The 27,943-nt window shown below is 41.4% G+C and overlaps 1 protein-coding gene across 6 annotated transcripts; it reads right to left on the reverse strand.

The window, feature by feature from the left end:
- Positions 1-4,804: 4,804 nt before the first annotated feature.
- Positions 4,805-27,943, reverse strand: rnf41 (ring finger protein 41). Of its 6 annotated transcripts, none has more exons than XM_043681665.2 (6): positions 27,853-27,943; positions 17,608-17,729; positions 14,862-15,133; positions 13,511-13,646; positions 11,445-11,548; positions 4,805-8,824 (listed from the first exon to the last, which is right to left on the reverse strand). In XM_043681665.2, the coding sequence occupies exons 2-6, from the start codon at positions 17,695-17,697 to the stop codon at positions 8,470-8,472; spliced, it is 957 nt and encodes a 318-aa protein (XP_043537600.1). In that variant the 5' UTR covers positions 17,698-17,729; positions 27,853-27,943; the 3' UTR covers positions 4,805-8,469. The 6 variants fall into 6 exon arrangements, with proteins under 6 accessions (XP_043537600.1, XP_043537599.1, XP_043537602.1 ...); XM_043681664.2 differs by having other exon boundaries at positions 27,774-27,909; XM_043681667.2 differs by having other exon boundaries at positions 17,608-17,726; positions 27,853-27,906.

The raw sequence follows: 27,943 nt of genomic DNA on the forward strand, positions 1-27,943 counted from the left end.
GTTCCGACTGGGAGGGAACACTCCTGTTTGTTGATTGTTGTGCGCTGTCCATTCATCTGTTGCCATAGCCTCAATTTGGTCTCACCAACATACCATGCTTCAGGGCATCCTTGCCTGCAGCTTATGAGATAGACAACATTGGCAGAGTCACATGAGTATATGCTGTGTCCATGGTGGGTGGTGCCTCACGTGTAATGGTGGTATCCATGTCAACACTCTGACATTTCTTGCAGTGTCTGCTGTGACAGGGTTGTATGGTGTTGTCCTGAAAGCCCGGCAGTTTGCTGCAAACAATGATCTGTTTGAAGTTTGCTGGTTGTTTAAAGGCACGAAACAGAGATGTGGGGAAGGTCTTGGCGAGGTGCTCATCCTCATTGATGATGTGTTGCAGGCTGCGAAGAATATGGTATAGTTTTTCAGCTCCTGGGAAGGGTACCCTGTCAGTTGCAGCTCGTGTCGGTCTCCTGAGGAGGTCATTACAGTTTCTCACTGTGGCACGACAGAACTGGTGGTCGATGAGTTGAGCATCGTGGGCCGTTCTTATGAGAGCACCCTTGAGTACTTCCAAATGCCGGTCATGTTCCTCCTCATCTGAATAGATCCTGTGTACGTGTCGGGGATGGCTGTTTTAACGTGTTTCGGGTGGAAGCTGGAGAAGTGTAGCATCGTGAGGTTATCCGTGGGTTTGCGGTAGAGTGATGTGCTGAGGTGCCCATCCTTGATAGATATGCATGTGTCCAAGAATGAGACATTGGTGAAACCGAGCAGAGGCTACGGCAAGGGATGAAATGGGCACCGCACAACAATCAACAGACAGGAGTGTTCCCTCCTACTCCAAGAACACTTCAGCGGTCCAGGACATTCAACCTCAGACTTTCAGGTGACTATCCAAAGTGGACTTCGGGACAGGCAACAATGCAAAGTGGCTGATAGGGGACGGCCTCAACCAACACCTTGGGTTCATGTCACACTACAGGTGACCTCACTACACCACACATATCCTACGGACTCATACACAAGCTCTCTTGCATATGCTCACACTTATACCCTTTACACTCACCCACACTCTCACATAAGTTTGTGGGGTGAACTTGTACTTGCAAAATTACATTTTATTTTGCTCAAAATCTGCATGAACCCATGTAAGATTCTGTAAATCCCTTTTTTAGAAATAGAATCAGTCTGAACATGGGGCACAGACAGCCTCACACAGGGCACCTCACACCTTCAATGCATTATCTGAGACAACATGGCACCTATTGTTAAAGCCCAAGGCCCTGGTGCACGTATGGAATGAACTGCCAGAAGTGGTGGAGGCTGGTACAATTTGTGGGCAGCACGGTGGCACAGTGGGCAGCACTGCTGCCTCACAGCGTCAGAGACCCAGGTTCAATTCCCGCCTCAGGTGACTGACTGTGTGGAGTTCGCACGTTCTCCCCGTGTCTGCGTGGGTTTCCTCCGGGTGCTCCGGTTTCCTCCCACAGTCCAGAGATGTGCAGGTCAGGTGAATTGGCCATGCTAAATTGCCCGTAGTGTTAGGTAAGGGGTAAATGTAGGGGTATGGGTGGGTTGTGCTTTGGCGGGGCGGTGTGGACTTGTTGGGCCGAAGGGCCTGTTTCCACACTGTAAGTAATCTAATCTAATCTAATCTCATCTTGAGAATGTAACTTTTAAAAAGGTTCTGGGATTTACATAAGAAAGAACTGAAACCAACATGGTCATTCTAAAAGAGGAAAGACTTAAAACAATCCAGGTCTTTTTCAATATATAATTTCAGTTACATCACACTGTAAACTATAAATTCTGGCACCACCGATCTGATACTTCACAACCACCTGAAGGAGCAGCGCTCTGAACGCTAGTGCTTCCAAATAAACCTGTTGGACTATAATCTGGCATTGTGTGGTTTTTAACTTTGTACACCCCAGTCCAACACTGGCACCTCCAGATCATCGAATCTACTGAAGATATATCACCTAAAAAGACAATCACAATCAAATTCAATCTAGTCCGGGCCAAACATCTGCACGTACTGACATTTTCTAGCAAATCTGTGTAACAATAAAGATCAGGGCAAGGACATTATGATACAAAATTTAACCCAAGCCACCAAAGTCAATATTAGGGACAAGTGAAGGAAGTAGAAGGGACAGGAAAAGTAAAGTAAAAAGGAATAGAGAGATGGAAATTTGGATAAGGAATTCCAAAGCCCAAGACCCTGGTGCACGTATGGAATGAACTGCCAGAAGTGGTGGAGGCTGGTACAATTACAACATTTAAAAGGCATCTGGATGGGGATATGAATAGGAAGGGTTTAGAGGATTATGGGTCAAATGCTGACAAATGAGGTTAGATCTATTTAGGATAGGTGGTTGGCATGGATGGGAAACAGAGAGGTCGGTTTCCATGCTGTACATCTGACTCTGTGGTGGCTACTCCTTCAGCTGCCTATGTGGTGGACATTAAAGTTGTGGGTGCTGAAGAACACAGATCTTGGGGTGGTTTTAAAGGGCTGGAGGAGGTGATGGAGAAAGCGAGGGACATAGGGGATGGAGATCAGGAGGGGTATAAGGGCTTGAGGAGGTTACAGATCAGGGTAGATGTAGGGGCTGAAGGAAGTTAGAGATAGAGAGGAGCGTAGGGTGTTGTAGGAGATAGAGTCATACAGCACAGAAACTAACCCTTTGGTCCATTTTGTCCACGTCAACTGGATATCCCAATATGGCCAAGTCCCAATTTGCCAGCATTTGGCCCATAGCCCTCGAAACACTTTTTATTCACATACCCATCCCATTGCCCTTTTTAAAAAAGTGTAGTACCAGCCTCCACCACTTCCTCTGGCAGCTCATTCCATGTATGTCCCATCCTCAGGTTAGTATTTGGTCTTTGTCTTTTACACCTCAGGTCCTTTTTAAAAATCTTTCCCCTCTCATCTTAAACCTATGCCCTCTAGTTTTGGACTCCCCTAACCTGGGAGGAAAAAAAAAATCTTGCCTATTCACCTTATCCATGCCCTTGATTTTAGAAACCTGTATAGAAAAGGTCACCCCTCAGTCTCCTACACTCCAGAGAAAAAGAAAAGCCCCAGCCTATTCAGCCTCTCCTTATAGCTCAAACTCTAGAGTCCTAGTTACAGAGATACAGAAGGATATAGGGGATTGTAGAAGGTTAGAGATTGGTGGGGGTGGGGGGGTCGCCACAAAGCAATTCACAAAAGGATGAGAGAGCACGCAAGAAAGAGAGTGAGAGCAAATATCTGGCATACTTTTTGAAGAATTCTGTGGAACTTTAAAAAACAAATAGGGATTACAACAAATAGTGGTTGTTTAAGCTTTTGATATATTTCTGCACACCTTCAAATGAGTTCAAACCAGAAAGTCTGCTTTTTCACAAATTAGAAGTTAATATTCTAAGGCTACATTAAGTACAAAAGGAAAATGGAGTCTAATTGGGAGACTGTTTAAAAAGGAACAATACAAACTCCTTATTAGGGAGCACAAAATGAATTTTCAAATTTCTGTTAAGTATAAATTTAACTTTCATTACCAAAGCCTTATTTTGGGAAATTTCCAAAACTCCAGTAGTCAGGTCTATTTTACAGAAGCACATCAAATACTATTTAAATACAACAGATCCAAGGACAAGAATTTGTATAATCAACCCTTCAAAATGTCATAACATTGCTCAGTCTGGAGAAGTTTTCACAACTGAGACCACAGTTTGACACCATCATGACCCACAGGCAAGGGATAGCCATTGACCAACACATGAACACCACTGGCCTTGGAATGTCAGCTCAGCATGCACAAGTGTGGCAGCAGAGAAGCGAGAGAAAAAAAAAAGAGTCAAAACCTCCAATACTACAACAATGTGGAGGATCAGAAAACAACAAAAAAAAACACACAAAAACAAAAGATTGCTGGAAAAGCTCAGCAGGTCTGGCAGCATCTGCAGAGAAATCAGAATTAACGTTTCGGGTCCAGTGACTAAGGAAGGATCACTGGACCTGAAACATTAATTCTAATTTCTCGCCACAAATGCTGCCAGATCTGCTAAATGGCTCCAGCAAACCCTTTGTTTGATTTACAACATCCACTTTCAGTTCTTAAGTTAGTGCACAGGATCAGCCATTGGAACTGCAAAGAGTATGCAAACATTTCCCACCACCTGCGCGCGCCCCCCCCCCCCCCAAAAAAAGCCTTGTGGACCAAAACTGGACTCAGTACTCCACGTAAAGTCTGACTTAAGCAGGGACTTCCTTAAAGTAGTTTTCAAGCGTATTGATTTTGCACTGCAGCATTCCATTTGTTTTATTAAACTGATTGGACATATATCCAATATCTATTTTGGCTTCCAATTTGCATAGAGATCAGCTATTTTGTTCCATTCCTACATTTCGGTGCAGCTATCACCACATCTACTGACGTTTTATTTTGTACTGCCCAAGCAGAGGTTTAATTTGGCATTCATCTGTACAATTCTCCACTTTGCATAAACCTCTCTCACATTTTGCAGATGAACACAACAAGAACAATCTGACAAGACGAACAAGCCCATCGGGTATGTAATTAACCGGCCAATGTCACTCTGGTGGGCAAACAAACATTTGAAACTGTGTACCAGAATGTAGTACAGAATGCAATTAGCCCCGTGCTCAGCTGGAACAGAACGTCCTGGCTGAGGGTTGTGAGCAAAATGGAGGATAAACCATGCTGGAAGCAAGGTGGTGAGACAGGAAAATAAAGATTGGCACATGCGCAGACAGCGCAAGTTGGGGGGGAGAAAAAAAGACACAAAGACCAAATACATAGTATGAGTTTTATTTCACAGATAATTTATGAAAAGTGTTTTGTTCATCATTAATACCAAGTGCCACAGCTTTTCAAATACATCACAACTAATCAGCTACAGGAGACAATTCTGGACTGCAAACATTCGCCAATCACAAAATAAAACTTGTGTACTCAGAAGGTCCACCTTAAAAAGACACACACTGAGACAATACATAGCTTTATAAAATTTAAAAAAAAGTACTGAATTGTTTTCTGGAGCAACATTAAAAAAAACACTTCATACAAGTTTGCTTGTTTTACTGCAAGATAACAGTTTCTAAAATACTATTTGATTTTCTATGCATATTATCGAATAGACAACAATTCCAATCGGCTGCTGCAGGACGATATTCCAGAGAGGATTAACACAGTGGCCAAATTCTGCTTTTCCATCTATCGCATTGGAAGTTACTTTAAAGCTCCAAGAAGCTAGGTAAAAGATACCCACCCCTCTTCTCCCCCAGTGTAACCAAGAATTTAAATTTCTGCTCTGAGCAGAGGTAGTCAATCTCAGACTGGGCAGCAACCCGGAGAGATTATAGTTGACCTCAGCATCCTCTGGTTATGGAGGGACAAAACACATCAGGGTACTGCACTTGACAGGTTTTAAAAGCAGTGACCATAACTGAAAAATATATTTTAAAAAATCAAAAGATAAGCCTGCCTGGAATGCCCTCAATCAAAAATGTCCCTTGATAAATGTAGAATGTCAATTTGGGACCAAATGGCCACTAGCTCCTTCTTGAGATATGCAGAGAGACAGAGAGAATTTTTGTTTTGAAAAAAGACACATTATTTCCCCACGAGGATATTCTTAGGTAGCTTTGTTTAGTCCCAAAGTCAAGGGTATAAAGCTGGAAATGGGAATAGCTCCTTTACGATTATACAGAATCCTTGGCACTAAATGAAAGCAGGCTTGTGAACACCGTCATCACTACAATAGCTTTCTGCACATAACCAGGCGATTTAAAGAAAAATCCTTTCTGACTGCATTTGGATAGATTTTAGTCAAGGGCACTCAAAGTCACTTTTGTCACACAATTTCAGGAAAGATATACAGATGATTTAAAAAAAAAAACAGGACCAGACCAGATACTAGCTACCTTTCTGCCCAGGGCCAACCAGCCAAGCTGGAAGTTTCATTTTTCTTAGCAACGTCAAGCCACCTCAAGATCCAAATGGAAACATCCAAAAAGGGACTGTGTGACATGTTGCAAATCAATTAGTTTAAAACTTAAAATAAACTTGAGGGGAAAGCCCTTACTGCACCTTTGCACGTTAAATTACCAGTCGCCTGGGGGAAAAAAAAAGGTCATGATGGATTCCCTGGATGTGCAGAGGGAGTGTCACAGTCATGTCACTTACTGCAAACTTTGGTGCACAAATTTGTATCTTAAGCCCTCCAAGAGCATTTATGATGCTGGACAAAATATTTGTACTGATTATTAACCAGAAATCAGACATTAAAATAGCTTTTAGCTTGCTGGAAAACTCTCAGAATCCAGGAGGCCCAAGGTTTAGACACTTCAGTGGATTCCATGGAAAAATAAAAAAGGTGACACTTCCTTGGATGGGTGTTATGACATTCCTGAGTCCACTCCCAAGTTGAATAGAAAGAGTATTCCTTCATGTTGTCCAAACACTGAAGGTCCTCTTAACCTCAAAATAAATAATGTAATTGTTATCCTTCTGAAACAAACCTTAAGCAATATACCCTAGATTTGAGCTCAAAAATGATATACATTCAAGACCTATGGACTAGATTTCCCTACAATTTGAAAGGCATAGGGAACTGCACAAGGGACTGTGATAAAGATTTGCTGGATCTGAACTTGGCTTTTTTTAAAAAAAACTGCCCAGGACTGAATCAACACCATAGACCCAGTTTCTAGCCCTAACAAAAGTTAAACCATGTTACACACTTGCAAAGGGTTTTTGTAAACTTAAAATTTTGAATGCTGAAGGAGAGAATTCACCTATTTGTGGAAAAAAATTAAAAATTCCCAGTCAAACAGCAAGACTTTAATCAAAATAATACGTACAGACATGAGTTCTAGTTAGAATTTATAGATTAACGGCATTTTCCCTCTCTTCATCAAGTTAGGACTTGAAGCACCACATTCTAAACCTGTTGCCAGTGACAAATCGGTCTGATCATTCTTGGCTACTTTCGATCAAATTTAATAATTTGCAGTCAGTTAAAATGTCCAATATTAGGTACAGGTACCAAAGTACTGATACCTAGTTCAGTCAGTTCCACTGAAACAAAGCCAAGTGAATTAAATGTTTTTTTTAAATATAAATGTTATACTTAGGCTTTCTAGGATCCCTTTCATTCATATTTTTTTTTTGCAATCCTTTACTAGCTCAGCCTTCATTGTAGTTTTGTGGCCTGCAAACATGCATTCAACATCCATCCACAGGAGAAAGTAGCCGGGTTACTTTTGAAGTTTACATGAAAAGATTCTCTCTCATACGTACACAGACAGACAGACAGACAGACAGACAGACAGACAGACAGACAGACAGAGTCATATATTCAGGTATCTGTAGACGGTTTCAAAATCAAGATGGCATCCTGGTTACATCACACAATAAAATACTTACAGGATTTTAAAAGCAGGATTAGTTACAGGGTCAAAAAAGGCCAATCTTTTTGTTGTTTCCCCACTGGAGGCATCTCACTCCAATTTTGGCCATTCTTGCACAAAACTCTGTTCAGAGATCATTTGACATCAAGTTTAATAATTCAATTCAAGGCAAATCCAAAAGAAGGTAGGATTTAGGTTAAAGTGATTAATATTAGCACAGGTTCAAAGTAAAACAAAAAAAGGTGAATGCAATTGCAATGCCCTGTAGCAGTTGCAAATTCAATTCATCTCAGCCTGACTGGTTACTTAGTAAACCACACTTCAAGGTGATTATTCATGTTTCACACATTACCCCACATCTCACTTGGGTTTTGCCAAAAACAACTTTTTTGATCATGCCTGAACATAGTTTTTGTTTGCAGCAAATCAGAGTCATTTTGATTACTTTAGTGGATATTAAGCCATATTGTACATACAGGACTAAAATCTATTTGTTTTAAGTTTGTCTGTGAGCTCTGCTCAAACAGAGCAACCTGAAAAGACTTTCCCTCCAAAATGATCACAGAAACACTTTTGTATTCTACACTCAACCACAGTGTAGCAGCAGCTTCTACAATAGAAATATTGTCCATTACTATTCTGTTTGCAACAAGGCAAAGAAACAAACATGTAAATCAGGTATCAGAGCACAACTCAAACCACTATCGGTAAGGTAAAATAGCGCCACAAATGTTAGTTTTCTCACGTGGCAGCAAGAACTGGAATGGGCATCAGAACTGTACTTCTTGCCTTTAGTCTTTTAATCTTGAAAGAATAAATAAAAAACAATGGTTGTGACAAATGTTCTGTGAGCTGCAAGCTCATCCTTTACACCAGTTCTTGAGCTGCATAAAAGCCGTTGGTCAAATGGTCCATAATGCAAATAGATGTGAAGATTCTGTAGAATTCTTTTTCCACTGAAGATATTCTAGTTAGGGCAAGGCCAAGTCTTGCTTTCTTTTCATTATGAACTTCATTCAAACAAAAAGGAACACATTGTGTTTGTTTTAAAAGATTTCCTCCACACCATGAGCAAAGATCATCACCAAACCAGGCTCCATGATCATGTCCTCTCCCATATGTTGGTTTTCACACGCCATCACCACCACTGCCTGCTTCCCTGGTATTCGTTTAGCTACATAGTTCTCGTAGTACCTGCGGTTCATTTGACGAGTCTCTAAAGTGGCCAGGCCCTGAGGCCAGTTCCTCTCATGTGCGTTTTCGATGAGATCATTGACTATGGACATTGGGCACCCGCTGTCTATGAGAGACCGCTTAATGACTGCTTGCAGAACTGCATCAGGGGTGGAGATCATGCCACCCCAGCGGGTTACTCTAGCAGGTTGCAATGAATTGACCCACCTACAATACAGAAGATACCATTCAGGTAATGTGTGCATTTTATTTAACAAAATAAACAAAATCCCTGTCAACTAAGCCCTACAAATTCAGATGAATAGAGCACACAGTTTCTTTCCTCCTTGCAACTTCACATCCTCATCCAGATAGAGGGGTTGCAATAATATATTGCACATGACTGCTTCCTGACCCATTTGGGACTCAGCACAGGGTGGGGAGTGGGGAAGGAGGAGCCAATATGACCAGCACCCTGTCACAGCTAGGGTATTGCACAGAGACCACATTCTGCCTCAGCTCAGAGGGCTGCACAATAGGATGTTGCCAACACTACAAAAATCTTCATCTTTTCCCTGCATGCAACTTGGTTCACATTTAAAATTTAGATTTTCCTTTTTTAAAAAAAAACTTTGCAGCCAAATGGACAGGGAACATTAAAAAGGAGAGAGAAAAAGAAAGCTTTGCTTTCATATGGTGCCTTTCACAACCTCAGGAAGTCCTGAAGTACTTTACATTCAAATGAGCTACTTTTAAAGAGCTCAGTAGCTATTGTAACATAGGAAATGCAGCAGCCAATTTGCGCACAGCAAGCTCCCACAAAACAGCAATGCAATAAAGACCAAATACCCCATTTACCTTCAAGTAAAAACTGAAGTGATGTCGGGGTGAATACTGGCTAGAACAGTAGGAAAACGTGCCCTACAACAAAGTGTGCCCGTGGGACTGGTTATGTCCACTTAAGGGTGCAGATGGGTTCTCAGTTTAACGTTAAATATCTCATCCAAAAGGCAGTATCTTTGATGCATACACTTTATATTCCAGACTGTAGGGTGGTAATCTATTTCCAAATCACTGCAAATAAATGCATGAGTGCTGCCCTGCCCCCACAGCTCTTCCCCCCCCCCCCCCCCCATTACTGCAGCATGCAAGGTACAGTGGAAACTCTAGAATACATGCACCATTTTAATACTTTTAAGCTTTCTTCTTACTGGTCCCCCTTTATTCCTCTAGACAACTTCCTGGGATAGGCCATTTTAGTCTTGGTCACCATTATATATTTTTTTTAAATAGTGACACATTAGAAAAACAAATGGTTCCTCCCCACCATCCTCTCAGCCCTCAAGATGATTGAACAAAAAAAGTGTTTAGTCATTTATACAACTATTGCAGTTAGCTCCAGAACTAACTTAATGGACATAAGCAATGTAAAATGGTTGGAAAGGAAGTTTCCAAAAATGATCAGCCGGTCAACATTACAAAGACGGTTAGATCAGAGTCGTGCTGGAAAAGCACAGCAGGTCAGGCAACATCTGAGGAGCAGGAAAAAAAAAACAAATAAAAAAAAACACACAAAAAAACCCGACGTTTTGGCCAAAAGCCCTTCATCAGGAATGCCCAAAACGTCGATTTTCCTGCTCCTCGGATGCTGCCTGACCTGCTGTGCTTTCCCAGCACCCCTCTAATCTAGATTCTGATCTCCAGCAGCTGCAGTCCTCACTTTCGCCCATTATAAAGACGGTTGCTAAATTAAGATATTAATGGATTTCAAAGACTTAGGACTTCCCAAAGTGCTTTACAGCCAATGAAATGCTTTTTTTTGGAAGTCTGATTACTGTTGTAATGTTAAAAACATTGCAGCCTCTTTTGTTTTTGCGCACAGCAAGCTCCTGCGAACAGCATTGTGATAATGCCCAGTTAGTTTGTTCATAAACGGTGCTGGCTGAAGGGATAAACATTGACGCCAGGGAGAATACCTCACTTCAAATACTGCTCTTTTAATACCCACCCAAGAGGGCAAACAGGGTCTTGATTTAACATTTCATCTGAAAGATGGCACTTCCAACAGTGCCACACTCCCTCAGTACTGCACCAGGAGTGTTGACCTAGATTTTATGCTAAAGCCTTGCAAATTGAAAAGAAAATGCATTTATATAGCGCATTTTGTGACCTCAGGGCATCCCAAAGCACTTTACATCCAATGAAGTATTTTGAAGCACGATCACTGGTGTAATATGGGAAATGCAGCTGCCAATTTGCGCACAAACACGATAATGATCGGACAACCCCTTTTGGTGTTGTTGACTAAGGGATAAATATTGGCCAGGGCACTGGGGCAATCTCTCCCTCTCTTCTTCAAAGTAGTACTATGGGATCTTGTGTGTCCATTTGAGCAGATGGATGGGGCCTCAGTACTGCACGAGTGTCATCCTCAATCATATACTACTGAGCCACAGCCAACACCAAAGATGTTACTGGGATATTTAGTGATTGCTTTATACAGGATCATAATTATGCAATGGCAGACGATATTGAAATTGAATTTAAAGAATGGATACAAGTTGAAATAGATCCTGCTTAAGTATCTTAATTTAGCTCAAATACCTCCATTTAAATGCTCTACATTCTGAACTCCTGCAGAAATAGGTCACAGATACAGAACAAGTATATTTAGGAAATTAACTGGAAGACTGTTAGCAGCTTACAAAGCATGGACTGCTTATAATTCTCTAACATCTTAAAGTGGCTGGCTACAAAGCCGCCAAGGTCTGGAAAGAAGCCAATGGTTTCCCTACTTAGTCACAGAACGGCACAAGGCAAAAGGACAAGAAACTGAACAGAAACATACTCTAGGATCTCATTGTACTCAATGGTTTCCTCCAAGTTCTGTAGATTTGGGTTTGCACTGCGGATAGCCCTCATGTACGCTTTCAAAAGTTGAATGTCTCGTTTCTGCAAAGTAAGGAAAACACATACACACAGAATTGATCAATGATCGTCAATAATCTGCCTTTAATCAGATGCTGACGGAGCTGCTGAGTATTGCTAGCTTGTTATTTTAAAGTTTTCTTTAGAGGACATATTTTCACCAAGGAAAATGCCCCAAAACATCAAGATACAGTTTGTCTACAGTCAGAAGCAAGTACGGGTCATTCTGCTATAACACGCGTTTCGTCAAAGCGAATTGGCTGCAATGCAACTGACAAATAAAGGACGTGGCTTCTGAAGTGCAAACTTTTAAAATGTGTGTTGGTTGTAATATGGATTGCATCACCAAAACTAAATACTAATTTTGTTGCACAATTTTTATACAACACAGGTTCACACAAGAATGGAACCGTCACATTATAGAAGAACTACCTGTACACAAAATATTCCAAATATGCCTACACCTTTGTCAATGCTATGAAACACCTCCCACTTACTTCATCTAACCCACTCCATCAATTTCTCTCTATTCTTATCTCCTGTTTTTTTGGGTCGCAGATGTCAGCAGACCCCTAGCATTTTGTCCCAAGGGCTTTATTTATCTGCAAGAAAAAAAGTGACTGCCCATCAAATCAATGCCCATGCACTTGTTTAGTCAAGCTAGTCAGTGATAACAATAGATATCCTTCACTCTCTGTGTCAGGGCAAACTATTAAAACTATAGAACCAAACCTTCCAAGCCTTGATAACTTAGTAAGATACAAGGTAGTGCAGTTCTACCCTTCAGAAAGACAATCTTCTTTGCCTGTTTAACAAAGCAGCAGCCCCTAAAGTCTTCAAGATCTCAGACAATTAACCACATACAGTGCCTACAGGTTATAAAGAGAGCAAATTTGCAAGTGAGGTAGCCAGCGGAGCAAGACAGCACAAGAATGGTGGTTTCTAATAAACAGTTCTCATTGAAAAGTGGAAACATTGCGTATCCATAAGAAAAATGGATAAATGAAAACAGATTACAAGATCCTTTTCATTTGGAGGAGAGTTACTGAAATTTCACTTGTAATAATGCAATTTAGTTTGTGCGCATTGTCAATCGTTCCCTCACAAACAAGGCACTGCAGAAAAGACTCACACAGGAGCATGCCACATGCTGCAAAGCATACATTGCTTTTAATGCTCCACTCTGCAAACTTTACAACTCCCTCAGTCACAAATAAACCATATAAAAGAAAAACCAAGCTGACTATAAATACATTTGAGCAGGTTTCTTTTATAATTCCCAATGACTCCTCCTTAGAGGGAGCTTGCTCTGATTTGCTCGAGAGTCAGATTGCGCCCGAAGTGGTTTTGCTCGACAGCTTTAACACTGCACTTCATATCAATGGCCTCACACAAATGTCACAGTGCAGTGTAAATGCAACTTCGACTCCTCAAAGCCAGAACTCACCTCTGTGTGATTAAGTGCAGGAAGGAGTTATGAGCCCCACAGAGCTAAAGGCTAGCACTTGACCATTTTAACTCTGACATACCCAAGTACATGTCCTTCACCAAACAACCCAAATACCTCACAGCACGTTTTGGAATGATCGTGTTTAACAAAACATTTTCAAACAAAAAAAATTATTTCATTATACAATATCATAAGTGAGTAAGTACAGCTGTTCCTGCTAAAAAAAAAAGGAGCATTTAATACCCATCACTACCAACTCTGAAATAGACCTGAACCATTTATCATGAGACATTTGGTGAGTTTTGGCCAATACAAACAATGCCCATTTTAGAGGCAGACCTTTTAAGTGGTGAGGTCTACTCTTTCTAAAAAAAAAAAAAAAAATTACTTTTTGCTTCTCCAGGATCACAGTAGAAGGGCATTTACATGGTCAATGATAATGATATTAGCTAGTCCACATGGAAAGTCAGAACCTTGACAGCACCCAGGTCAATGTTTCAGTAGTATTGCTAGGCCATGTGCCAGCAAGTACCCACCTGCTCTGCCAGCTGATGTTTATGCTCTGCTGAAGCCTTCTCCAGTTCTGCAATCTTCCCCTGTTGTTGAAGTACCACTGTGCGAAGGTGTTTGGTACAGTTGTGGTTTGGTAGTTCATCTTTGGGCATTTCTAATCTGAAAAAGGGAGGACAACCAAGGTAAAATAACAGAACAGCAGAACCAATTACTATAGTTTCCCTAAAAACAAAATCTTGTTAATTTTAATCAGCTAAGCAAAAACAAATATGACAGTTAAAATATCTCAATCTTTTGAGGATACTTCCAAGAATCCTCCTTTTCACTCTGGAAATGACTAGGCACCACGCTGCTGAATGAAGGGTGCATGAGAACAGCACAGGTTCACTCAAGTCACAGATTCGCATCTCCTTGAATGGCCAGCTTGTCACTGACAGACACTCTCACCAGCCAGCACGGGTATGATCAGCACATCACTTGTGGAGAAGGGCAAATAAAAGGAGGGCAGGAAATGGGTAGGTCTTCCATGACAACAGACCCTAAATGGATTACAATATTAAGAAAACATCCAGAAGTCAGTTTATATTTACCATATCCCGGAGGCTTTTACTTTCTCTTTATCTTAATTGTGCCTCCTGTACCATGAATCATTCTGAAGCCAAGAGGGCCAAATTAGGGCAGAGAAATTGATCTTTCATGGCTGGGTGGGTTGTGAATGGGAGAAGAGGCAATGTTTTCTGCTTCCAACTACAATGAAATGATCCTTGGAGGAAAGAATAAGCAGAGCTGGACATCAAACAGCTTCAGGATAGGACATGGTTATGATGCTGGTTGATAATTATTGTCTTCCAGGCTCAATGAAGAGTAGTCATTTAGATTAGATTAGATTCCCTACAGTGTGGAAACAGGCCGTTCGGCCCAAGGAGTCCACACTGACCCTCCGAAGAGTAACCCACCCAGACCCATTCCCCTCTGACTAAAGCACCTAACACGATGAGCAATTTAAGAACAGTATCAAAAAAAGGTGTACAGCCACCCACAAGAGCTAACACTAGAAGACTAACGAAAGCAAAGTCAAATCACAAAGAAAAGATAAACAACTTTTCTTAACTCCCTGACAGCGGATTTACCAGCACCCTATCCAGGTGACCGTTCATCATACACAAGCCAGATTATCAAAATCTCTAAGCCCTCCCTCAAACAGCCTTTTACCAAGATGACTGGTAGCACCTCACCACTGGGTTTGGGGAAGACAGATAAACTCAACATAAACCAGCAATAGGAACTGGCCCTTTCCTTTGGCTCAGTAAGAACTATGTTCACCTAAAATACAGGTGCATGTACAGTTCTGAAAGCTCGTTGTAAGAAACTCACCCACATCCCTGCTCACAGGTCACGGGTCGCTTCGGATTGTGCTCGCAATCATTGAGGTGAGAGGTCAACTGATCAAGCCGCACCACAGCTGTGCAGCCATAGCTGGCATTGTCGCAGGTGATCTGCAGTTTGGACAGCATGTTCCGCATGATGCGGGGAACGGGTCGAAGGTGGGCTAGAGTAACAACACTGCGATCCACCGGGCAGGTCTGCTGCTGGGAGAACCACTGGGTGATGCAGGCATTACAGAAAGCATGCTCACAGTGTGGTGCCTAGGAGAGAACAGAGGAGACAGCAAATGAACCAGCTAGAGAGAGAGAAAGCGAGCGAGAACAAAAAGAAAACTGCACCAGTCATCTGGGAATCCAATTTGTGGTGACCCCATTTAAGCACGCTCAGGCTCTATTCAATAAAAATCAACTCTGCTTCCACAAGCATGCATGGCTACAAATCAACATGATGTGATCAAGAAATGCATAGATCACCAAGATCAGATTGTACAAACGAAGCTGGATACATTGCCACCTACACAATTTTTTCCCCAAGTATGGAGATGAACACTGGCCAGAGGTGAAGTTCCTTTAATCAAATTCAAGGTTAAAAAGCATTCTGCGGCATTGTCAAGGAGCCAATTTTTATGATGCAGTCAGTATCAAAGTACCATTTTGAGCTCGTCAGTTTCTCCCGTAATCTTTTTAAAAGGTGCCCCATCAAATCTATCACGCATCGTTTCATTGGGATTAAATTCATAAACCAGCGGAAAATCTGTAATATACTCATTGAAAATTACATTTTACAGGACTATATAGTGGGGTGGGGGAAAAGGAGGGGGGGGAAAATCACAGGAGATGACTAAGAACTTTAGAGAGGATGTCCACCACTTTCATCTTCATGCAGTTTTCAGACCAGCATTTATCCAGTTGCGATGATAGGATTAACCCTCTCTCAACCAGCTTAAAAACTTACCTATGCCTCTTAAAACACAAACTCTTTGCCTCCCCTTCTTAGTTCAAATCCGTATCCCAAGACAAGAGATGCAAACCACAAAACAGGTTCTCACGTGGGAACATAATAAAACTTCCTCATTGCACACAAAGGCTTGTTTTCCACATTTCCCCTTCACTCAGTCTGTCACACAGCCAGGTCCAACATGTTTACACAAATTTTGTGCTCTCACAACTGTACTTGGAACTAGTGCTCTTTTCATAGAGGCCAGTTTTAGAAATTTAGCATTTTAAAGTTCTTTATTCCTATCTGGTTGCCATTCTCGGAATCAAAATAACATGGTTATTAATCTGTCACTGCACTAGAAATTCCTGCCATTAATTCTTCTTTCTCCTCTCTGATGCCAGTGCATGCGATTCAAGGAGTGTCAACACATTAAAAGCCATTACAAACTGCCAAAGATCCAAACGAGCTTGTTGCATGCAACAAAAATCAAATCAAACGTAGTGCCAATTCACACAGTGGGACAAGATACAGGAGCTTATTCTGAAACACTGCCTTCAGTCAAAGTCCATTATGTATTGCTCCTCTCTGCTGATGCAATACTAGCTCCCTCCCCCAACTAATTTCAGTATATAAAATCACCCAGTTAGCCAATAAAAGATTCACACTTACCACACTCCCCTAAAATCACTGGAAAGCAGGGTAGGAAATAAGCAGATGAGAGAGATCGCTTTCTTACAAATAAACAAAGTTGGATTGAAATCATACAATTCATAACACAAGGAAAAGCAGGAGTAGGCAACCAGGCTCAAGGGAGTACCAGCAAGCAATTTCATTGCACAGCTAATCCCAGCTCTAGTCTCACATAACAAAGATGCACTTCCAGGAGGTGAAGAGGGGGAGGGAGAGCAGGAACTCTATTTCCCCCTTTCCTACGTAAGGAGCAGAGACAAAATGGAGGACCTCTGCTATTGCCCAAGAACAGGGAGGTTGTTGGTCCGTATGGCTCATTTATCCAATTAATAAGCAACTCAACGAGTCTTATGCCTGGAATGCATCATGGCTGTCACTATTCAGTAAGCATTTGTATGTACAAATGTCCTCCAGAACTGGTTTTGGTTGCCAGAGAGAAGCTGTCCTATCTACAATCCAGTTCTGTCTATGTGCTTAAAAAGTTAAACTCTCTTTTCTCTCCTCTGATGCTGACCAAACTAAATGTGCATTTTGAGCAACAGCAATTTCTCCCTTTCCCTCAGGTTTCTTACATGTTCAAGTCTTGGAACTGGACAGCCACTTGATTCTCAGAATCATGACTGCCATTTAAAACTCAAAAGACTTTATCTGGCTCTGCAATGTATGAAGCATTCTGTTAATCTCTTGACCTTGCAGCTTTCTGGTGCAGTACAGCTGCAGTCATTCCAACCCTGCATCAACAGATCACTCACCCAAGGAGGTCTGATGGACAGGATTTCTTGTTCTCAGCCCAAACTCCCATCAAGACCTTTTGCCCTGAACCCAATGTCAAACTCACGAAGAAATACAAGAAGCATTCAGATAACATGGTTAGGTGAGCCAGCATGAACCAAATATTGTGATTCGGACAGCGCTCCTCGAAAAACCTGGTGTTATTTTCTCCCCTTAAAACAAAGGCACTTGCACAATGAGGCACAGTTGTGAGCACCCCCGCCCACTCCGAGAGTTGCAAGTTAAGATACTTTGGAGCTTTGAACACCAAGACCATTTGGGATCCCTCTGCACAACCGACTCCACCACCCTAAATTAACATTAGCTTACTCACTTGTACAGGTTCTTCCAAAACCCAACTACAAATCGGGCAAATCAAATCTTCATCCACCTCGCCCTGAAACCGATTGACGTCGTACCCCATGGCTCATAATGCAACAGCCTCAGGAGTTTCTGCTAAAAAGAAAATGGTGGATTTATTTGCAATAAGTAATATTGCCTGGGATAAACAGGTTGATCAGTAAAGACAAAATGATATGCATTAAACGTGCAAAAATGTCAACTGTAAACATACAATGAAGTACATCAAAAGCTTTACACTTGGTGTTCGTTTCCCACTTGGGTAGTTGAAGTTACTTCAAAATAAAAAGAATCAGAAGTCACAAATGACTAACTGGATCAGGTACAGTAACTTCAAACAGATCTGCCACAGTGCATCCATCTTAAAATCTTGTACAACACACCAACTGCATAAACACGTAACTTTGCTCATTCCCTTGCCATTTCTCTTTTCTACTCCCACCAAAAGACTCTGATTTCCCTTGCCACACCCCTCCCTCCATCTACAGAAGCCCAGTTAAGGTTTCCGACACTCCACTGCATAGATTAAAACTGCATTAGGAGTTCCTTACCATTTCAGACAACTTTTTTTGGAAAACACAACGTTTACAGACAAGGCTCTTTTCAAAACATTAACTTGCAGTCCTGTAAAAACTCCCGGACGCAATACTGATCTCTCCAGCCAAACAACAGAAGACGGAGGATAAATGGGAGCAGAATGCAGCTTTAACGTAGTACAGCAGTGAGCCGCACAATGGTGCACATCCGTTATTTTAATGGCATCAGATATCCTGGATTGGAAGCAAGCCAACACGTAGAGATGAATTTGGGCAAAGTAAACATTTTCCCAATTCTTCCCGGCTGTGCTGCAATAACACAAAGCCTTGTTTCTCCAACTGCCTTCCACAAGGAAAAGCTTCAGTCTGTTTTGAGTGAAACAATGGGAGAGGTTCACAACAACTACAGAATAAAAAAAGAATGCCATCATATTCCCTTGGGTTATAAAAGGAAAACGGTGCTAAAAAACATTCACCATGCGTCATCTCCTCTCAAGTTGTACTTGGAAACCCTATTAGAAGAGCCAGAGCATGTTCAGTGTCAACAGATTAGATTACTTACAGTGTGGAAACAGGCCCTTCGGCCCAACAAGTCCACACCGCCCCGCCGAAGCGCAACCCACCCATACCCCTACATTTACCCCTTACCTAACACTACGGGCAATTTAGCATGGCCAATTCACCTGGCCTGCACATCTTTGGACTGTGGGAGGAAAACGGAGCACCCGGAGGAAACCCACGCAGACACGGGGAGAACGTGCAAACTCCACACAGTCAGTCGCCTGAGGCGGGAATTGAACCCGGGTCTCTGGCGCTGTGAAGCAGCAGTGCTAACCACTGTGCCACCGTGCCGCCCACGGCTAACAGCTTCTCTATCTTGTTAGCTTTTTAAAAGTTTATACACAATCTGTTTTTCTTTCTTTTGGGAGGTATACATAAAAAAAATGATCATTATTAGTTACTTGATAAGATAATAAGTCTTCCCCAATGTCAATCAGGAAAAGGTATCACCTTGTCAAAAAGTCATTCAGCCCATTAAATCCATGCTAGTTCTCTGCAGAGCAGTCCAGTCAGCCCCGCTCCCTTGCTCTAGCCCTGTGGTGAAGTTTACTTCCTGCTAGTACTTATCCGATTCATTTGTCTGTACCGGTCATAATCCTCAACACTTCCATCAGGATACCAGTCAATCTGCTTCACTCCAGACAGAACCAGCCCAGCTTCTCTGACTTAACCTTATTGCTAAAGTCCCTCATCACTGGAACTGTACTGGTAAGTCTCCTGAGCACCCTCACATGGGCTTTCCCATCCAGAAACCTTGTTTCATGGGGATTTCATGTTGCAGGTTACTTCAACCAAAGAAGTGAGAACTACCTTTCAATTTTAGCTTTTTTGACAGCACCTTCCAAACCAGCTACCTCTACCATCTAGACAGACAAGGGCAGCAGACACATGGGAATAACACCAGTTGCAAGGTCCCCTCCAAATCACCCTGACTAAGAACTATTAAAAAAAAAAAAAAAATTCGGCCCTTCCTTAACTGTTGCCGAGTCGAAATTCTGGACTTCTTCCTGCCAACAGCATTGTGGAACTGCAGCATCTCATTACCATCTTCAAGGCCAATTCGGGTTTGGCAATAAATGCTGGCCCATCCAGTAAGACTCTTGTGCAGAAAGTAGATTTTTATCAATATTAAAGATTGAAATAGCTTTCCTGAGCCAAGGTAGAAGCATCTAACTTTGGGTGAGAACATAGTCAAGTACAACTGAATTCAGCTAGGGAGAGGTGGTTGAGCAAGCTCCCTTCTCTGAAATATAAATGACCTTCAGGAATTGAACAGCCCCCTTATACATTCCCCATCTGATGTATAGATGACTCCAGCTTCTTTCAATGATTCTCAAATGTCTTCCAACAGTGGCCTAGCAAGCAGCTCTGCTGTGTCAGTAACCAAGCGAGAAAAGTTAAGTATGTGACATGCAATGAATGCAGCTTGGTGAAGTCACCCCCATTCAGATACGCAGTTCAGCTATTTGGTCTCAAATCTCCTGCATCCTGAACTTGACCGGGTCTCAATTTAACATCTCATCTGAAGGTCATTACCTTCAATAATGCAGCAGCAGGGGTGGAAGATTCCATGCTTAAATCAATACATTACTTGCACACTCTTCACAATGCTAACCAGCAACCCCACAGAAACAAAGACCAGTCCAGAGTGATTTAGTCAACAGCATCTTAAAACAGGAAGACACTGAACATGAATATATTCATCTGAAGCACTATTTACTTTGACACCACGCATGAATTAAAAAAAACTTTCCTGCATCCATCCAATTCCTGAACACTACTCCACATCAGGGGTTACCAATCTGGCTCAGAGAAAAAGGATCAGTTTCACAGAATAGGCACATTGATTCACCTTTAAAAGGGATCATACTGGGGGAAGAAGTGTATAGGGGGGGGAAAATTTTCAAAACTAGCAGCACAGCTCACCATTCATCCCACCATCAGATTTTCTGACATAGCTATCCAGTTCCACTCCCAGCCCCCCCCTTCTCTCCTCTCTCAATTCTCTGATTACTGACCCACCTGCCACAAGAAATAGTTTCTCTCTCTCTCTCGCACTCTCTTCCCCACCAACCTCCACCTCTACTGAAATCCTGCATAAAATTTTGTACACCTCTATTTTAACATTTCCCAGCTAAAAAGGAGAACAGTTTCCCAGTCTTGCCATTTCCCTCCCTGCCCATCCCATCCAGCCCAGTCTGAGTGCTAACTGGAACAGGGAGAACAGACACAAGTGACAGCCTCAAAAGCACCAGACCACACACACAACCAATATTTAGCATTAATAGAAACTGACAAATACAGCTTAGTAACTAGCAGAAAATTAAACAGCTTTCTCAGGACCTTGGTGACACAGTAAAAGGCAATCACTATGTCCATTCCACAAAACGAAAAAGGAAACAACATTTCAGACTGAAAGATATAAACAGCTTACGTGATTCACAAGTGGAAAATGAGAGACTAAATAAGCTCCAGCCGGCACACAGCACCCTCAAGAGACTGTCCACTCCCATACAATTACAGATTTGTCACCCTCAGCCCAAAGCGTTCTATCCTCTTCCCACAAGTTAAAGGAAGCTAATCCCACATGCTGCAATTAAGAGCTATGGATCTTTTACATATTGAGAGGGAAAAACCATCATAAAAAGGGCCAAAGGCATCCAGTTATTCTTTGGAAACTGTACAAGTTCATATTACTTTTAGACTGCCTAAAGTGCTGTATTCTACACAACAAAGATATTATGCAATGCTTCCAGAACCAGCTCAGCTGCATCCTTGCCAAGATTACCAACATTTTTCTGAATGTGCAATTTCTATTTTTATAAGTGGGAGTCCATTCCTACAGCAAGCTACATTCAGGCTATAGGACACACAACAGTGGTCACTTCAAACAGGAAGGCCGAGCAAGGTGACGCGAGAACTGCTTGGCTTAGGACAAAAGAGAAAGGAGTGAAGAAACTGTTGAACAGCAAACCTCACGGCATCAGAAAGCACAATACTCCAGTCTCCCTTACAGAACAGTCCTGTTAAATCAGTGATGGATTTTTAATGTTACATACAAGCTGCCATTTCTCCACATTAATGGTAATGTTCGTGTCTCAAGCAACTTTTTGAATTGACACCTTTAACAGTCACCTAAAGACAGGATTGGACAAGCTTTGTCCAACTTTAGAACATTAATCTCCCCCCCCCTTTACTTACTCGCACACAAGGATCCCACTTCGGTTCTTACAGGATTTGCTTCCTCCTGAATCCAAAGTCCTCCCTTCACCCTTTGTCCTCCCTTCACCCTCCTGAAAATCATCTTGATCAAGGAAACTCTGCTTGTCGGACTTCTCCAATCTTAAGACTTCTATCTTTGTTAGCTCATAAATCAAGATTCCTTTGTTAAAACTATTTGTCACATTTTTGTAAGTTACGTCAAGTGTATCTGCATCACATTCTCTTGGAAGCTTCAATATCCTCTCTATAGTGGACAATGCTGCACTGTTAAAATGCAAATAGGTACATTATAAATCTCTTATTTTTCCCCCTTGATTCTATAATCAATGATAAAAACTAAAATTCTAACAGCAGTGATCCAATTAATTTCCAAAGAAGAATTACTGATGTTTCTTCAACTAAATACGTCACTCATACTGAATTCCATCTGCCAGCCCATCACTTATCAATTTTCTTGGAATTTGTATGGATAGTATACCTCCTTATTTGGGCATAATCTGTAAATTCTGATACCACTCCCTCAAGACTTACGTCCAAATCTTGACAGACAGTGAACAGGAGCGAACGGAACCCCGAGGGACACCACCACCTGCTTTCAACCACACCAAAGAATTCCTGCCGTCTTATCTCTTGCAGAAACAAACAAAAACATCCAGTTTGCTGTTCTCAAACTTCCATACATCTTAAGCTTCTCTAGTAATCCTGCATGTGAAATCCTGTTAAAAGGCTTGCCATAAAGGGTCCGCCAACTACCCACCTCACTTCACACCCTTGACTATCCTATCATATCTGCTACCTCCTCAAAGTGGGTTTCACAAAGTTTCTCAAGCAGATGCATCCACACACTTCACTTCCAACAACCCAAACTGAATTTCCCCTCTCCAACCCAAAAGAGGAATGTGCCATAGCCCAGCATCCCAACCACTGGACCAACATGATCAAGGTGAATCATTTCCTCATAGTCATGTTGTTTACAAATTAGAGAGTCAGGGATGATTATATGCAAAAGCATGGGTGAAATATTGTACAGTATTTCCAGATAATATATTATTTCACAAAGTCTGATATCACTGGCACATGAGGGGCGATGCAGTGTTGCAGATAGTAAAAGGTCAGTTAGCTGAGGGAGAACGAGGTTGCTATGGTTCTTCCTCACTATAAAAGTCCGTACACCACCCTCTCAACCTTACCATCTATACCAGCCACTATCTCTATTGTCCCAAACACAGAAAGCAAGCTCTGACCAATTTAGTTTATCTCTTGCCACTCTCACCCATATGCTACTCAAGTCTGCTCTGGAAAATAACTCAAAAAAAAAAAAAAAAAATGATGGCAATTCTGGATTTGGGCAATGCTCTCACCGCAGTTTGACAAAAACAAAGATTTGCCTCTACATTTGCTGTCCTCATTGCCAATAAGACACGACCACTTTCACCATGGTCCTTTCCCCAGTATAGTCCCTATCTCCATTTTCAAAAAGATTAATGGGATGTTGATATGCACACATGCATCCAAACTTTGCTGCCCATTGGTTCTGATGAAAATTAATCTTTAAATAAATGAAGATGGACTGCTATATGTTACCAGAATTTAGTTTTTATTTCCCATTTTTATACAAAAAACAAACAGAAGAATTCCAGAATTATCAGGAGATACAGGACCACTGGAGCACCAGTCGCAAATTATTGTTTTTTTTTATTATTATGGGGGGGGGATGCAATATATAACAAAGAAAAATCAGACAAATGAAAAGCAACCAAACATGTTTCAGAGAACAGAGATGAGAAAAAGAAAAACGGCACAAGATACAATTAGTGAAAGACACACTTGTCAAACAGTGAGGCTGCACAACAAACTGGAGTCTTAGAATGGAAAACTGGAAGGGGGGGGGGGGGCACTCAGAAGATGGATGTGCAGAACCTGGGGAGAAAAAAAAAAGATAGAAAGGGATACATTCGTGGATCACAATTAGTTGTCAGTTGCTTACTTTCAAATTTTCTCTCACACTACATCAATGTTTGCAACATCGGCAAAACGATCTCCTCTTGTGGTTCATTGTCAAAGCTAGTAATAAATTTAATAATTTATTCTCCAAAGGAACATTATTTGGATGATGTCAACTGGTTTGTGCGACAGGAGAGTTTTACTACACTAACCAATCATGAATGGTTCAATGCTGGATGAAGGAGGATAGCACAGGCATGTTAGTACAATGCTTACTCTTTCCCCTTAATAGAAATAGTAATTTGCCAGTAACTAGTATTTAAAAATAAACACCATAGTGGCTGCTTGGTCTCTAAACAGAATCAACAAGATTTCTGTATTTAAAATTAAATGCCAAGCTTCTAGACAGGGAATAGTTCACACACAGGTAAGGTTCATCAAATCCTTAACAAGGAGAACCCTGGAACTGAGAAGTTATAACCATCAGGAAAGACAGATCAGGCGGAGGCTCTTTTCTCTAGAAACAAAGATAGGGGCCAGATCGAGACCTTTTAAATTATGAAGGGGTTCTCCAGGGTAAACGTAGAGAAGATGCTTCCACAAAACAAGAGGACCATCCATCTGAAACAAACAGACAGGGAATTCAGGAGAAATCTTTTGCCATTGGAGTGATGAGCATATGGAACTTGCTCTCACATGGGATAGGTGAAGATAATACCAAAGAAATATTTAATGATGGGAACTGGACAAGGATGAGGGAGAAAGGAATAGAAAGATATGGTGATGGAGGGAGAGGAATTCAAATGGAACAAGCCTCTGTGCATCATACAGATGAATGGTCTATTTCTGTGCTAAGTAGTTCTTTTGTTCTTTTCCTAAAATAAAAAAAAACTGGCTCAGAAGCAGAGTTTTTTTTAAAAATAAAAAAAAAATTAACTTATTTCAACCTGTTTGGATATATTATGATACACATTCATAGCCATTACATTCTGGGGCGAGACTCGAACCTGGACTTTCCTGTACAGAGGTAGGGACACAAATACCGAACCACATGACTCGTTTTTCCACGGTCTCTTTACATTTACATTAGCAAATTGCTTCCAGTTAACCGCTCCCACATTCAACACATTTATATTGCAGTCTGCAACAGCTAAATCCACTTTCCATAGTAACTGGACATTTGTCGAGGCCAGCATTAACAAAGTGAAACTGTGACCTCGAACGAACATTCTGACAAGAGGAAACTGGCACCTCCTCTCCTGCCTACACAAAACCTCACGTGCAAACACTGGTTCCAATGGTACAAATATTTTGTTTCCTAGAGTCCAGCCATGCTATCAGCATTACATCCTGAATGTAAACAGGCTTTTAATTAATCAGTGTTCAGAGATGGGAATTTCCTGGAGCTTGAGTCCTGAGTGTGAGACTGAGCTGAAGGGAGCAGGAAAAGTGATGATGAACAGGGAATGACAGTAGGAGTAGCCTCTGTGATGGAGAGCACCCGGGTTTTATATGCAAGTGAGGGTCAAACCAAAAAGGGACTGACTCAGCCCAATAGTAGGGAGGGGGGAGGGGGGGGGGGCAGTGCCCAAGAGGCCCAGAATGGCAGCTGCGAACTTCCCATCATCATCATCCAAGACTTGAGAGCCCAAAGTCAGTGAACGACGAGGTAACAATGGAACTGGGCATCTTCGTATATACACAGACGTAGAACTCAGGACTACAAATTATATCACAAAAAGGGAAATCACAGAGTTGAACAAGAGGCCAAAGGATAAATCCTCAAGGGAGTGTGGAGGCAATGCTGTGAAACTGGAAGAAATGTCACTGCTGGGAAGGTACTAGTTCCACTAGAACAGACAGGAATGGAACAATGCAAGGACAGTTCCAAGGAGCTGGGCAACATTTAGTACTGCAGAAGTTAATTATATCAAGCATTGTTGAAAAGTCAAAAGATAAGGCATAATGGTCACAAGAGGATAAAATGTGATTTTGACAAGACTCAATTAGTGCTCCAGGAAGGGAAAAAGCCAGACTGAATACGCTCCGAGCTACAAGAGAGATAAGAGTTTGTGATAAGTTTGAGGTGCTTGAACAGGAAAGCAATATTGAAATGAAAGCAAAGTACAACAGATACTGGATATCAGAAATAAAAACTAGTGAAGAACCTCAGCAGATCTGGCAGCATCTGTACAAAGAGAAACAGAGTTAATGTCAAATCCAGTAAGACTCTCCTTTAGAATCAGAACATTAACTGTTTCTTTCTCAACAGAAGCTGCCAAACCTGCTGACTTCGTCCAGCATTCTGTTTTTCTAAAAGCAATGTTGGAGATAGGACAGCAGTCAGAAGACAGATTACTGAGCTTCGCCTTTTTTTTGACAGCAAGATGTTGTTGAAGATGGTAGACTTGATGAGGGGAGGAACAGGATCTAAGGTTGAAGGAGCTAGTGAAAATATCGGGAAGCATACGGTAGGAGGAGAAAAGAAAATGAAGGAGCATGAAAATACCCCATAGTCTTGTAGCTGTATCAACAGGTCAAATAGAACCAAGCTCCACTAAAATATGTGGAAACAAGTAAATGTTAAATTCGTATGCATTACATTTTTCCTTCACAAAGCACTCAATTACAGGACAGCAACTGTATAATAATCATCTAGATCATTCTTCATATACATATGCTGAGATATTTATTCCATCTCATGAACAAATTTAGTCACCTGTTCACACATAGTCACAGTATGACTCAGTTTCTTCCAAAAATACATGGTCATCTGCCAAGAACAAATACAGCACTAACCAATTTACTGTTTTTGTAAAGCTACAGAATGCCAATGAGGTCAGAACAGTCATACTACAAATACTCAAAAATAAAACTGGAGTCAATGATGATTAGACAGAGAATAGAATGACAAAGTCTCACACAATGTTATTATGGCATCAACCATAATATTAGAATATTAAAACCAGAATATTAAAACAAGCCACTAGAAATGAAATGAGATGCCATTATAAATCAATAATAACAAGGGGGTCTTACAGCATAGTGGTAGAATCTCTAGAGGGTACAGGTTCAATTCTCACTTGTGCAGGAGGTAGATCATAATATGCCTAAACTGGTTGATTAAAATAATTTCCACAATAAAGATATATAGTTTAAAATAAGTGAATTAAAAATTGTTGGAATATATGGCAGACAACTATTCTCTAACCCACCATTACCACACCTATTTGTTTGTTACATGCTAATTTTTGAATCACATCATAATAGTGAGTTTCTCCCTTTTAGTAGCGGATTAACCAAAGCTATCGAGATACAATTTAACGATAATACCTCAAAAGCATCTTATCCTACCTCACCAACATTCTCTCCCTAGGAAAACTTATTAAAATGATAAATATTAAAATTCTTCCAGAACTACGAGGTTTGATTAAACTCCTTGCCCATAAATCACCTTCTGTTAGTGAAATTAATCTCAAGGAGCTCCTGAACGGAGACAAAGATCGCTGAGCATTTACAGTATTTAACTAACCACCAGATTGACAGATACATGTACATAGCAACAGAGAAATGCTGAAATTTTAAACATTCGAGAAAAAGACAGATGCAAAGATAGCTGAACAATCAGGAGAGAAAAAAAGAGAAAACCCCATTTTATTCAGGAACGTTTGGTGAACAAATCAAGTTATGGCTGAGGTCCACACCGATACCAAAGATCCTGAAATTCAGCCTAAGCCGTAACATGACACTTTATTTTCAGGCTCCGTTCCAGTTCATTACTAGGCCCGATATCAGACCGCGGTCTCTCCTGCCGCCCACAGCACCCTGGCCCCGTCCATTCACAGCATCCTTCTCGCGCCCACACGGTTGAACTTACTAGCGATCTGTCAGCAGGTGAAAAGCCACAAACCCCAGTCGTATGAATAATTCGTAATTTTATTTGAAGATTTCCTTACATCGTATACCACAACCTTTCAACGTCATCCTCCACTCTAGCTTTTAAACAGGGAAAGCCTCCGAAGCAGCGCCTCCGATGATCGACACATA

This window comes from Chiloscyllium plagiosum, unplaced genomic scaffold, assembly GCF_037043375.1.
Source record: "Chiloscyllium plagiosum isolate Xiang-an unplaced genomic scaffold, Cpla_swu_hap1 HiC_scaffold_53X, whole genome shotgun sequence".
NCBI classification, from domain to species: Eukaryota; Metazoa; Chordata; class Chondrichthyes; order Orectolobiformes; family Hemiscylliidae; genus Chiloscyllium; species Chiloscyllium plagiosum.

Bases quoted from the DNA above. Each gene is read 5' to 3' on its own strand.
- rnf41 (XM_043681665.2), bottom strand. From the start codon at position 17,697: ATGGGGTACGACGTCAATCGGTTTCAGGGCGAGGTGGATGAAGATTTG. The intron at 13,647-14,861 runs GTGAGTTTCTTA...TCCCTTTTTCAG, and splicing joins ACCTGTGAGCAGGGATGTGG to ATTAGAAATGCCCAAAGATG. The intron at 11,549-13,510 runs GTGGGTACTTGC...CTTACTTTGCAG, and splicing joins AACATCAGCTGGCAGAGCAG to AAACGAGACATTCAACTTTT.